Source organism: Solanum tuberosum, unplaced genomic scaffold (assembly GCF_000226075.1).
Source record: "Solanum tuberosum cultivar DM 1-3 516 R44 unplaced genomic scaffold, SolTub_3.0 scf00017, whole genome shotgun sequence".
In the NCBI taxonomy this organism is placed as follows: Eukaryota; Viridiplantae; Streptophyta; class Magnoliopsida; order Solanales; family Solanaceae; genus Solanum; species Solanum tuberosum.
In genome coordinates, this window is record NW_006238943.1 from 1,494,425 (window position 1) to 1,508,698 (window position 14,274).

General features: G+C 34.2%; 2 protein-coding genes across 2 annotated transcripts in view; one reads left to right on the forward strand and one right to left on the reverse strand.

Annotated features, from left to right (window-relative positions):
• Window positions 1-1,344: 1,344 nt before the first annotated feature.
• LOC102581581 (clathrin interactor EPSIN 1) lies at window positions 1,345-9,812 on the reverse strand. Its single transcript, XM_006340187.2, has 12 exons — window positions 9,736-9,812; window positions 9,541-9,589; window positions 9,356-9,407; window positions 6,182-6,261; window positions 6,000-6,078; window positions 5,720-5,803; window positions 5,440-5,585; window positions 5,119-5,337; window positions 3,744-3,904; window positions 2,335-2,507; window positions 1,849-2,242; window positions 1,345-1,749 (listed from the first exon to the last, which is right to left on the reverse strand). The coding sequence occupies exons 2-12, from the start codon at window positions 9,579-9,581 to the stop codon at window positions 1,538-1,540; spliced, it is 1,641 nt and encodes a 546-aa protein (XP_006340249.1). The 5' UTR covers window positions 9,582-9,589; window positions 9,736-9,812; the 3' UTR covers window positions 1,345-1,537.
• Window positions 9,813-11,182: 1,370 nt separating this feature from the next.
• Window positions 11,183-14,274, forward strand: part of LOC102581914 (vacuolar protein sorting-associated protein 32 homolog 2-like) — a 6,652-nt gene continuing 3,560 nt past the window's right edge. The window contains exons 1-3 of the mRNA XM_006340188.2: window positions 11,183-11,285; window positions 12,264-12,462; window positions 13,554-13,653. Of these exons, the coding sequence (XP_006340250.1) occupies window positions 12,391-12,462; window positions 13,554-13,653 (172 nt within the window). The 5' untranslated portion in view covers window positions 11,183-11,285; window positions 12,264-12,390. The remainder of the gene's footprint in view (window positions 11,286-12,263; window positions 12,463-13,553; window positions 13,654-14,274) is intronic.

A 14,274-nucleotide genomic window follows, 5' to 3' on the forward strand; every position in this document is an offset into this window, starting at 1 on the left:
GAGAAAAGTATTACTTAAATACTAAATAAATTGACCAAATTTAATTGTTATAGATTTGCTCGTGTGTTCAAGTGTTAGAGAAGAGATCATAGACTCAACGAAATAATATTCATATGAGAAAGATAAAGTTAAAATGGATTGCTATGAGCATTTTTTCATCAGTCAAATTATTCAATGGAGGAGTAGAAAAGCCATCAAAGTGACAGTTAGTGTTTCCTATGGGCCGATTATAATTCTCATTAAATGGAAAAGGGAACATAAAGATAATGGAAAAGGGAACATAAAAATAATGAGGAAAAGTACTTAATGAGTCAAAAATACAAAAATACAAAAATAAGAAAATATAATAATAAATAAAAATACCTATGATTTTTTATTTGTTGGTGTTGTACTTTCTGAAACAGTCTCTGCAATACAATTTTCAGATTAGACATACTTCAATAAAAAAAAAATCATTGTGCCACATAATTCTTTTCAATTTTCATAAGTATATAGCCAAATAAAGATACCTGCCATTTAAGGTATCATCTCTTCTAAGGTTTTCATGGAAATCAATTAACACACAAAAATCATATCATACCTTTTTCAGTCCACCGATGGTATTGCTTTTGTATCATACGTTTTGAGTCCATATTTATAAATAAAATAAAAAGTTAGAAGCTTTATAGTCATTTGACAATTTCACCCCAAAAAGAATAGCAATTGATTGTATCATGTCATGCTATGACTCTTCACTATCTCATTTACTGCAATTCTTAATTTCCTTCTTAAATCGTAATTCACTCTACCTAATTGGCTGTTGCTATTCATTTTGCTGTTAGAGGAATCTTTAAATTTTATTATAATCCCCATGTATATATTAAATTCTTAACCATAAAACTAATTTGAAAAATTCAAACAAAAAATGGGAAAAAATGATTAATGCAATTGGAGACTATAGAGAGGTGACGCATCACCTTGTTTATTGCTATTTTTATATTGTATATGCACGGTATGTGTTAAGTAAATTGAAAGAGAGAAATGAAAATAAATACAAAAGAAAAAAAAGGTTTTAAAAATATAATTAAATTTAGTTGTTAAAAGGATAAAAATATCTAATTTAAACTTTCTATTGATATTTTCATTTTTCAACTTTTGACTTGACAACTTCCACTTTAAGTATATAATAATATGATATAATTAGTATTTAATGTTTAATATTTAATTAATTTATTTTTTAAAATTAATATTTTGATTTAATATAGGAGTAAAATGGTAATCCAACTTTGCACTTTGGATCTTCCCACTTATAATAATATATGATGATATGATAAATGGGAAATGCCTATGACATGATTCATAAGATCAAGTACAAGAATATTTCTGCATTATAGTTGCATAGTGTATGAATTAGTGGCCTGGTATTAACACAACATTGATCACTTTCCTAACTTGCACCGATATGCTGCTCTTCTCTACTTCAATATAGCTGTGAGATTCACAAATGAATACTGAGAGGAAGCTGGGGAGAACGAATATCAGTTGTTTTGATGAAAAGTCACTTCTGGAAGTTGCCAAATTGATAGTTTTGATGACTTGAAAAAAAGTCATCTGCACCAGTTGCTGTGGACGCGAACCCGGATTGGCCAAGTTTGGTTCCTTGACCCATAGCTCTACCCATGTAAAAAGTGGTTGGCCCTTTTTCCTTCCCATCCGACCCATCGGTCAATCCACCCATGATGCCTACATCTGCAAGATTGACCTTTGTAGCTGTAGGGGAAACAGAATGTTAAGTGCAATCATCTATACAACAAGTAACTATTGCCTGAGTTAGCTAAGCATACTATGTATAGTCAGAGAGAAACTTACGTGCAGCAATATTCAGATCAATGAGTCCACGGCTCAATGAATCAGCCCATATTCCGGAGCTGACTTGAAAATTATCCTTCTTTGGTGAGGGCTTTGTTTGGAGAGGAGATTTGTCTAATTTGGTAGGAGTCTGCTGATTCCCACCACTGGTGGCACTTACATTGGGTACTGATATAGGATCAGCAGGGGAAACAAATGCACCAAAAGGATCAGAACTATCAAAGTTATTTAGTGGAACTGTAGCAAATGGATCGACCATAGTAGTATTTATCTGGACTGGTTTTGAAGATTTGACGTTGGGTTGAACAACAGGATCTGGTGCAGCAAAAAAATCCATTGTTGAAGAAGCTACAGGTGAAGAGGAAGGATGGGAAGCAAACAGATCTACACTTATCTGCAGAATAGAACAGGGACAATTTATAACTAACAACAAAAAAAGTACAATTGCAAAGAAGCATGAACCGGAGACCAAGAGGTTACCCCAACCTTAGACTCTGGTTTCACAGATACAAAATTGGCGTCAGCAAATAAATCAACCTCCGATGGATGACTGGTGACAGAAGAATTATCAGCTGGAACAGGTGTTGGTGCATCCAAGAGGTCACCCATCAAATTTTGCCCAAATAGATCTACTTGGCCAGAGTTTCCTGTAGAAGGCTCTGCTTGACAGTGAAAGAAGTAGTTAATTGCAAGGAAACAACTGCACCACAATCCCGAACCAGCTATAAGATGAATTGCATGGAATAGGTTCCAGATGAATTAATTATCAGCAAGAACCTTTTTAAAAATATTTTGCATAACAGAAGCCCCCACCCCCCCGCAAAAAAAAAACATTTACTTGGGAATTGCCCCATCTGAATTCATGGAAGGTTGTTGAGAACAAATTTTCAAGTTCCTTAGGCTTTCTTCCCATTTTTCAGTAAATCAAGTCCTTAAGCTTTTACTGGCAGTCAAAAGAATTAAAAGAATCAATCAGAGACTGGTTGACTAAAGAAAGACGTAATTGCGGAACCCATAATCACACAAGCAACAGGCTGACTACATGAACAAATACAAAAAGGCGAAGATGCGGGCAGAAGAGGGTATATAAAAAATAAAATAAACTACGCCTCCCGTCTCAAACTAAAACTAAAAGACTTGCACAAGGAAATTTGATGCTGTGACTTGAGCATTAAAATATTATCTTAAAGCTACCTCATAAAGCATATATAAAGAAGAGACATGAAATCATGAGGACTGACCACAATGAAAGATGTCACTCTATTTTTTTTCATTTCTTTGAAATGTTTTAGGATGTCCTTTTTTTTTGTTTGCTCCAAAGTAGTTAGAGACTGACTTATTTTCCTTTATATCGCAAGTCATTTCCTTAAAAAAAAAAAAAATAAGTTCCAGCAACACCCAAAGTTTTAAAACCTCCATCCCCACCCCCGCATGTTTGGAACATCCAAAGTATTTGATGCACCTCCTCAACCAGATAAGAAATTGATTTAAAGATGAACGTCTTCTCTACGAAACAGAAAGGAAAGCAGGACAAGCAAACCTTGTATTTCACTTTCATAACCAATTAACTGCTTTAGCATCTTGTGGTCCAGCCCACATCTTTTTTTCCTTTTTTAAGGCATCACAAGGCCGACATCTTTTTACAATTTACTTGGTTTTCCCCTTGGAAAGAACCTAAGCTTTTGAAAGAAAATTCTTCCACTTCTGCTCATGAGACCTCTATCTTTTGGCACAAACCACCTAGTCTGTAAAAGTGACACTTCACCTTTGTATGCAAAATTTTAGTGACATTTCACCTTTAAATGCAAAACATTATGGGGACTTGGAAAGTGAGGGCCTTCTGGAAAACATAGACTAGAATTGCAAATGTTAAAGATTGATATAAAGATACTTACTAGTACTTGAAGTCCCTCGAGGATCAAAATCATCAAAATCTTCCTCATATTTACTTGAAGATGCAGCTGCGCTCTGTTTAGGACTAGAACTAGCTTTATCAGGTTTACCTACTCTCTTTGCGGTCTTTGATCCACTAGCTGAAGCAGTGGCTTGCACATTGCTGCAAAATATTCTCAAATTCAAGAAAAGGGAGATATAATGAGGTTGAAATGCAACAATACGAACCGTTGTATGTGATGATAGTCACTTAAACTTCAGTCGATTTGAAAGCAATGAAGAAGAAAAAATAAAGTTCAAACTGGTGCATATAAGCTGTCTAAACATATGGGAGGGAGAACTAAACAACAATTGAGGCCCGAAAGAATGCATGGAGCAGACTGTGCAGACACCATTCAGAAAATTGAAGACCCAATTGAGAAGAGAATCAATGTAGAAAAAGAGACAAGTTTCTCTCTATCATATCAAAATAACTAATACAACTCTTTATTCCAGTTACCTTTTCTTCTCTCTTTTGTCTCCTCTCACATCTCTCTCGCTCTCTCTATGCTTTCTTACACTTCTCAGTCAATAGAAACTAGACAACAGCACACTCTATTTCCTCTAGTCTACACTCTACATCACTCTCTTCAGACACAGCACCCTACAAACCCATTAACCTGCATATAGCAATCCTAAAGGTGGTCAACAAAGTTACGAGATTCAGAACAAGGACAATCCAAATGCAGTTGCCTCTTTATGGAAGATTTCAGCAGTTCTTTATCAATTATAATCTCCTTTCTGATTATGGAGCAAAAGATGACCAAAATAACAAAAATAAATAAATTTAACTATGCTATGTCATTCAGGTATGAGTAACTGAGGGATATGTTGAATTTCTAAGAAGGTTTTAGCGCATTTGTATGGTCCACATATAGTGCACATAACCATGTCATACTCATTTAACATGGGCCTGGTTGAGGCAATTGAAGAGCCTAAATTTAAACTTGCTTTGGAGAGGAAAGTTATGCGGTGGGGATGAAATGAGAAAGGAGGAAAGACGGTAACAAAAGAACCTCAGTCTCAAGCATGTTGGCTCTTTTGTTTACTGATCAGATATATGAAAGAAAAAGAACTTATTGACCCTTTTTCTAGGCATAAATATCTCTTCATTTTCTGCAAAGATTCAAAACAACTGGCAATTGGATGGTTATGCATCAGTACATTACAAGTCGTTAGCAACTATAAGGAAAACAATAGTTAAAAAACCCATACCACAAACCCCATATATGAATCACACGAGTTTCTCAACCAACAGTACATGGTTAAGAATCAAAGAGTGCAGTAAAATAGAAAGGATAAAGTGAAGCATAGTGCAGAAAAAAAAATCATACAGACCTTCCATAAGGAGATGATCCCTTTTTTGATTTAAAAGTACTTCGGTCAACCTTATCTTCACCATACCGATCCTTGTCCTTGTAACTATCCTTGAATGAATTTCCATCATTTTTATTTCCAAAACCTCCATAGCGATCACTACTCTGAAAGTTGCCGCTGCTACTAAAAGAGGAAGAGCTTGACTTAACTGTTACTCCGGAAGATGACAGTCCAAAGTACCTAAAAGGTAGCATTTCCATCATGACCGTGCAACCATGGCACTAGTTACGAGGGGATCTTAAGTAATCTAAAGCAAAGTCAGACACTAAAGCATTTCCTTACTTGTCGCGATTTGCAGAAGCTTTTTCTCTAACCTCTTGTATCTTTTCCTTGTTATTCAATAGTGCCACAATGTTTTCTGCTTTTTTCCTCACATTGATTCCCATATCTTTCCCATTGGGTTCAACATACTCGAAACTTGCGAGAGACTTGAGTAGCAAAAGTAAACAGGGAAACATGTAAATACACGATAAGGAGGCTAAAGACCAAACTCTTTTTAGTATGACTATGAAACAACTGTCACTGACAAAGAAATTTAATATAATGAAACAAAAATACGTACTGAGATCTGATAGGTATGTTCTACAATCTCATCAACTGCGCGCTCAGATCCATGTGCCACCAAATACTCTAGAACAGACAACGACTGGTAACAAAGTCATTTCACAACTATTAGACCTTAGATAAGATTCAAGAAAGTGTATAGAAAGGAAACTAAATGTAAACAAAATTGACCACCAGAAGCTTGACTTTTAAATTTTTTCCACTATTTTCTACAGGTTCTTAATCTTGCAAACACTCAACTACAAAACCTTGATACCATAAAAAGATATAATACACACCTTATAGACATAACGCCAGTTCTTCCCTGTTTCAGGCAATCTTGACCACAAGACATTCATAACCATCTGACACTCAGAGCTGCAGAATGCACCAGTAATCGACGGGTCAACAAATTTACCTTTATGATGAGAACAAATACCAAAATCCATAAGAATTATCAACTTTATCGATGAGGTCATACAATTTTTTTGTGGCCTGAGCTATATCGGCCAATGCAGTACCATGGGGGCCCCAAGGTTCGTCATCCGTAGCATCCAATACCTATTCAAATAAAAAAACACTACATTTTAATCAGATCACAAAGGGGATAGGAGACAAAGAGCATATGATGAAAATCCATTGTTTTTAAATGTGAAAAAATAGAAAGCCATATGCCTCAATTGCTTTAGGATGGTACCATGATAGCTTTAACTGCAAGATTTATTCCCTAACAACCCATAGAAGAAAGAAGAAGAAGAAAAAGGAAATGCAGCAGAAGTAGAACTGGCATAGGAAGAGGACTACATATAGAAGATGAAGAAGTAGGAGTCATTTCAAAGGGGGAAAAGGAAGATAAGAGGCAATTCTGAGAATTTGCAAAACAATACTAGTTATAGAAGAATTGCTGCAACCCACAGAGAGAAGACAACAAAAAGTACACAGAAGTGTATAGTGAGAGGAGTACTACTATTCACAAGTGAAGGTCCTATTTCTTTATCCTCCTTTTCTCCTTTTTTTTCTTAATCTTTTAAGATCAAATTCATAGAAGTGATAGCTTGTCCCTCTGATTATTTTGTGCCTCACTCTCTGAAGACCACACTTCTTCAACTCACCCCATTTCACCCATAAGAAACGGTGGTCCCTCACTTCACATGCTCTCTCATGATTACCTGTAAATAACTCATATATGATGCAATCTATATAACTAAAAGTTTCTGCAGTAATCTCACCATGTAGTCTGCTTTTTTTTTTCCCCATATTTCACTATCTGATACTATTGTGTGCATGTGGGAAAGTAAAACAGAAAAAGCCATAACCACATGCCTTAGACAAATAAAATCACCATCAGCTCAGACATTATTATGACTTTCACAAATCTCATTTGCGCATCAAATGATGACTTTTTTAAAGATAAACAAAATTTGTTTGCTAAACTTATCTTCAGTGACCCAACACATTGTTGCTTATTCCATTGTTCTTTTATGTTTTCTTTGCTATTATTTTTCCTCCCTCTATCAGGTAACAGAGAAAGGAAAGCAAGGATATCCTTAAAGCTTTAAAATGCAAGGCTAGGTTCTCAACAGTATAGTGACTCTAGAAGGCAACCCAACAAGCAAAAGAATTACCAGGCTAGAGTAATCTTTTTTGCACTCCCGTAATGCATTTCTTAAACCCTAAAGGGCATGTCATATAAATGACGCTAAATTATAACTCGAACAAAGGAAATCGTGTAGTTATTGTTTTTCCTTTTTCCAGTTGCAGGAGATACTGATTGTTGTTTGTGTGCTATGGATACAGTAGAGACTCAGCAACATCTTTTTGTAGATTGCACTTGGATTGTAGAGGTTCAGGGAGCAATGAGTAGATGGTCTGGCATCCCAATCCCAACCAAAAATGTAGAGGAATGTATGCGCTGGATCAAGAGCAGATAATGGAGACAATTTCGCAAGGAACTAGCAGCAGCAATATGTGGTGCCTTGATCTATTATGCATGGCAAGCAAGAAACTGGAGAGTGTACAGGGGTTTGAATATAGACACAGGGTTTATAACAATACAAATACAGAAGGAAATTAGAGAAAGGGTGAGCATGATCGCAGGATCTCGGTAAGAAAGAAGATGCCAAGTTTTGATACAGAGAATTTGAAATTAATATAGGTTTTGTTTGTTTCTTTTTGGAAAGTATGCTGGAGGTCTAGCTATAGAAGCTGAATAATCTTCCTAGAAGGGGATTCAGATCACTAGATGCTCTTAGATTGTAAAAACATGTTGAGTTGCTTTGGTTGGTATGAGAATATTCACAGTTCATTGCCAAAAAAAGGTAAAGTCCGAAGGCTGTTCCTGTCCCTATCGGGGGAGATGCCAGCCATCTCTCCTTTCTACGAACAAATGTTTTCCTTTTTTCCTTTTGGACAAATAAGGTGATTATGATGACAAAAATCATCAAGAAGTGCAAAAGATTACATGTGCAGAAAAAGCCAGGTGTAACAAAAACTAAAAGGTGCAGATCAGCATTAAAATACAGCACCATAAGGTCTCTGGTTCAATTCTCAGCAGACACAAAAAACACTAGGTGATTTCTTGTCAACAGGTCCCCATCCATCTGATACTTGTTGATGATGGGAGGTGGCATGTATCCGGTGGAATTAGTCGAGGAGCACACAAGTTGTCCCGGACACAATGATATAAAAAAAGAAAATACAGAGCACAGAAACTACAATATCCTCGGATCTTAATCTCTTATGGTCAATTCCCATTAAACCCAACAAAGTTGTCTACACAATTAATGCAAGTTGTGTCATATACAAAAATGACTGTCGATTCCTAACTCATGCAGTTTCCTGATCAAGATGACGGACAAACATGCTTGAAGATGTTGATGAACCATACTAATGTGAGTGACAGAATATTACAGTGCGCAATGCATGTGAGAAAGAGGTTGATATATACCACAGCATATTAAGTATAAAGCTATTGATCAACAAGAAGGAAACTGAAAGCACCCCAAAACCAGTTCAGCAAAATCAAAAGCAGTTCAGACAAATCCTAAGTTTAGTAATCAGTCAATGTGGTTAACTTGAGCCGATTAGTGGGAAAACAAAAACTTGAATTTTCCCTTCCTTTCCCCCTTTTCCGGTTTCTTTTTTCTTTTGAAACTCGAAAGTGAGCCTTAGAGCAAAGTAAAGTTGTCCCCATTTGACCTATACATCAAGGGTTCAAGTCGTAGAATTAGCTAATGAGCTTACATGAACAAATGTATGCAATGCACCCTGCCTCCCTTCTTCTTTCGCCTGTAAGACACATGCTACCTTTATTAGTGGTGGGTGCATGGATACTAACCAGACCCCACTCGTGGAATTACACCACCTATGTTTTTGTTGGTACATGGATCCTTCACACTCAACAACTTAAAATCTTGGAAAATTTTCTTAATTTCTTGGTTATGCGCCTGATGTGTATTCTACAACTATGTTGCTCGGACCCTCCAAAATTGTTACCGCACCCGTTTTGAATTCTCCAAAGTCCAAAATGCACTACTTTTGAAGTATCAAGCACGCACCCAAGAGTCTGAGCAACCTAGTAATCTACAAGACTAGACTAACACATGCTAAAAAAAATAAATTGAAAGCTGACATAATAAATTCTAAGCTTTTTTACCTTCTGCTCGATCTCTGGAACCTTCAACACTTTCAAATTAACCTCCCTCTTTCTGCAAAACACAGTATAAAACTTACAAAGATTAAAAAAAATCTGATAGAACAGGAAAAATCTGCAAAATTATTCACCAAAATGAAATAAAAAAACACGAGAAATTAAGAGGGTAAAAGGGAAAAAGGGGTTACATTTCGCGAACCGTTTGATCGAATACCTTCATGAAATCCATTGTTCTATCTGCAAATCATCAAAATTCAATTAAAAAAATTAAGCTTAAATTCGTAAAAATATGTAATCGAAACTGAAAAAAATGATTCTTTATATATTTTGGTAATTTGTATGAAAAAAATATCTGCAACCGATGAGATCTCTAGAAATCTTACAATGCTCAAACAGAGATGATGAAGAAGAAAGACGAAGTTCGTTATGAATTTTTTACGTTTATTTTGTTCTTTTATATTTCCTATCGTGGATATATACAAAAAATAATGGACAAATTCTTTAATATTCATTCATACCAAAAGCTGGTGGGTGACGTGTGAGTTAGACGCATGATAAAGGGGTGATATGTGAATTAGACGCATGACAAGAGTTATAATTAAGTTAGATGCATGAAAAGGGGTTTGGTTCAACCATGTTAATAATAATAATATATTATTTGATATATTTTATAATTGATATTGTTTTGAGAAGAAGTTCGACCAACCGACAATATTAATAATAACAACAACATATTTAGGATATGTTTTATATGTGGTGTTTGAGAAAAGTAGTGTACATCTTTATTTTGTGAAGGCAAAATAAATAGTTTATTTTTGATAGATTTTTGAATTAAGTAACACATATCAAAATTAAGAATGAAAAATAATTACATGAATGAATAAACACATCGGGATAAAAATGTATATGAGAATAGTAATACAATAAAATAATTAGATAATCGAGATAAGGATTTAGTTGATAAATAAATCATATCAATTATAAAATTAAAATTATCTTAGCCAATATAATAAATATTGAATCTCTTAAATTTACGTATTTATATATTTTTAAGATTCTATTAGTTAAAGATATTGACTTGCCATTATGATTAAATACATGTCACAAATTTCAATGCATTGCTACAAAAACCCAATAACAAAAACAGATAAAAAGAGTGAACCTATATATGAAAATCCTAATCATACTTTGTGATTTTTCAATTTAAAAAGATGGTCTTTAAATAGTGAAGGAAAATGTATATTAAGAATTATAAATTTTGTGATAATAAGCATATTTAATGTGAAATTATAAATCATTTATGAAAGTGCTACAACATATGAGATTATTTCTTCTGTTCTTCTTTAATAAGAGGTTTTAATTTCGAAATTATACAATACGAATCTGAATTAATCGCGCTCACAATATGACACAGATTAAATGAGAAAACAAAAAAAACTTATTCTTGTGTGAAGTTAACCCCAAATACTATTTAAATAAAAAAGTAATAAAATTACATAAATATCAAATCTTTATTCCAACTTAGAAAATCTCTTTTTATAATATAACAACAAACATATTTTAACGTAAAATTATAAATCACCCACGAATACGATGCAATAGATGAGACTGCACCTTCGATCCTCCTTTTATAAGAGGTTTTGGTTTCAAACGCATTTCCCCCAAATGAACCTTACATGACGTGAATCAATTTTTTTTTATTTTAACCCCAAATTCTATTTAAATAAAAAATAAATAAATCTTATTTGTCTGTGATAGAAGTTTAATCAACGACCTGTTATAGGTTACACTCTTTTCTCCTTCTCCAAATACAAGAAATCTTCAAAAGTCCCAATTTTTTAATCTCCATAAATAAAAAATAAAATAATTAAATTTCTACAAAATCATCGACCGATTGATCAATTTACTCTTCAATACTTCAAATTTTTCCCAGGTTAGTTAATGTTATTCTACTGCCAATGTACCGGAAAAGAAGATGGTTGGATTGGGAAAAAAATTAGGTTTTTTTCATATGAATTCAAGATTTGTATGCCCATTTTTTGATTGATTGTTTTAGTTAGTGGGTTGTGAGATTTTTGAGTTTTTGTTTCAGGGATTGTGTAATTTTGTTGGACCCAATTGATTTGGGATTGAGGGGTAGTTGATTGAGCGAACTCTGGAGATTTTGCTGACTCGTATTGTAGATTGATTATTTTAGCTAATGGATGTGAAAGTTTCGATTTTTTGTTGCAGTACTTGTATAATTTTGATTATTTTGGCTAATGGGTGTGAAATTTTCGAGTTTTTGTTGTGGTAATTGTATGGTTTTGAAGTTAGACTCAATAGATTCGGGATTGAGGGGTAGTTGATTGATCGAACTGTGAAGATTTTGCCTACCCATTTTTGTAGATTGATTATTTTAGCTAATAGGTGTGAAATTTGATTTTTTGTTGCATGAATTGTATAGTTTTGATTGTTTTGAAGTTTTTGTTGAACACAATTGATTCAGGATTGAGGGGTAGTTGATTGATCGAACGCCTGGAAATTTTGCTGACTCGTACTGTAGATTGATTATTTTAGCCAATGGGTGTGAATTTTGATTTTTGTTTTTGCGGGAACTGTATATTTTTTTTAATTATTATTTTGAAGTTTTTGTTGGACCCAATGGATTAGGGATTGAGAAGAAGTTGATTAATCGAACTTTGAAGATTTTGCTGACCCATTTTGTGGATTAATTATTTCAGCTATGGGTGTTAAAGTTTCGATTTTTTGTTGCATGAATTGTGTAATTTTGATTATTTTGAAGTTTTTGTTGGACCCAATGGATTCGGAATTGAGGGGTAGTTGATTGATGGAACTTTGAACATTTTGCTGATCTTGCAGATTGATTATTTTAGCTAATGGGTGTGAAACTTCCGATTTTTTGTTGCAGGAATTGTATAATTTTGAAGTTCTTTTTGGGACCCCATTGATTCGGGATTGAGGAGTAGTTGATTGATTGTTTGGTGGGTTGAACCGTGAAGATTTTTGCTGCAATCAATTCCTGTGCAAAATCGAAAATGTTTAAGCGATTACTTGGAAAACCCAAACAAGAAACAAATGCTCTAGCAACATTAGACAAGTTAAATGAGGTATGCTCCTGCTTAACTGCCTTCTTTGAAATTTACTTCTATAGAATGGAATGAATGTAATTGAATCAATAAAGAGGATTCATATAGCCAATCTCAACTAGCTTGGAATTAAGGTCAGTTTGATAGTCGACTTGTTTTTCTTTATTGAGACAACTGATTCATAGTTGGGAGGCATCATAGAGGATTCATATAAGCATCTGAGTTTGTGATCGAAGCCTGGTTGATGAGATATGTTTTTGGGGTCAACTAATTCATGGTTGGTGATGTAAAGATCCAAACTTTCTGATGGTGAAAAAGAGAAAGAAAAAATTCATGGTTGGGACTTGGGAGGCATCATATGGACTCTAGGGAACTAAAATTACGGTCTTTCCTTGAAGAGTTTATGCACAGTGTTTGTCATATCTCCGGTTTCAAGGCAATTATGGCAGAAACTGCCAATACTGTTTCGACAGACGAATAACTAATTGCATGTATAATATGTACAAAGGGGCTTCTCTTTCCAGAACATCTGGGAAGAAAGTTAAGGGTTCATCTATTTCTTTTAATCTAACTACGTTAAAGCTTGTTTATTCTTTTATTGAGATTGCTCTGATAAACAGATGCTTTGTCTTTTATAATTTTCACATTTTAAACAATATTCAGTTTTAAGACAGTCTGATGCAGTTCCATAGTCGTTTCACTTCCCAAAACTGTAGAACATGAATTTTCCTGTGTTCTTTCCCCTGTAAAGCTGAACATGAATCTCATTATAATTAAGGATATAAAATAGTGTTTTAGTTGGAAGCTGTGGGGCATTATCTTAATGCAAACTAATTCATCATTTTTGTGGTCCATTTGCAATAAATATTGTTTGGTGATATTTTTTCATATTAATCATTCTGCATACGAGGTGCAGCCCTTTTTAGTGAGTCTCAATAAGACACAGGTGGCTTATGGATACTTTTCCAGATGCATTGTGTCATACTTGTGCTCAAGTCTTTCCTAAGACCTTCACTTATTCATGTTTAGTGTCTGTTGAAGTAATTAGCTGTGTTAAAAATTATCAAGTAAATTTAAAGAGCTTCTGTTTGACTTTTGGTTATGCTTTACAGACGCTTGAAATGCTTGAGAAAAAGGAGTCAGTTTTATTGAAGAAGGCTACTGCTGAGGTTGAAAGAGCGAAGGAATTTACTAGAGCAAAAAATAAAAGGGGTATGATATCCTGAAAATCATTTGTTTGAAAAGGCTAATTTTTCATATGTAGTTCCCTTGGTCAGGATATGTTTACATTAATATTTCTGCAGCTGTATTAAGTGTCCTGATTTTTCTCCATTTACTTTATTATGACGCACGTAAGAATGGGACTCTCTACTAGAAGAATCTTTTCTTACTTGTGTGGGTGAACTGTTGGATTGAGATATATTTGTATCATCTCAGAAATCTTGTAATGTTGTTTGCCTTCATATTTTGTGTTAGAATATGTTGGTTCTCTATTGTGTACCTGCAAGTTTAACATTGAATCATCAATCTGTCATTTGGTACTTCAGTTATATGTCTACCGTATAAAAGGTAAAAAAGAAAAATATTTAAAGGAGTAAATGTTGCTATATTAAAGTAAACTCTAAAGTCACGGTTGTGAATTTTCTTTTTAAGAAATAAATCATGGTTGTGAATTGTCATCTCATATTTACCTTTCTCATTGAGCTTTTCGTGTGATTTCTTTTTGGCAGAGTTGGGTTTTGTGGGGGGGGGGGGGGGGGATTTTTGAAACAAGTTGTAAGAGTTCAGTAAGTAATCAATAAACAAAAGTTAATTTCGGTTTTTATCAAGATG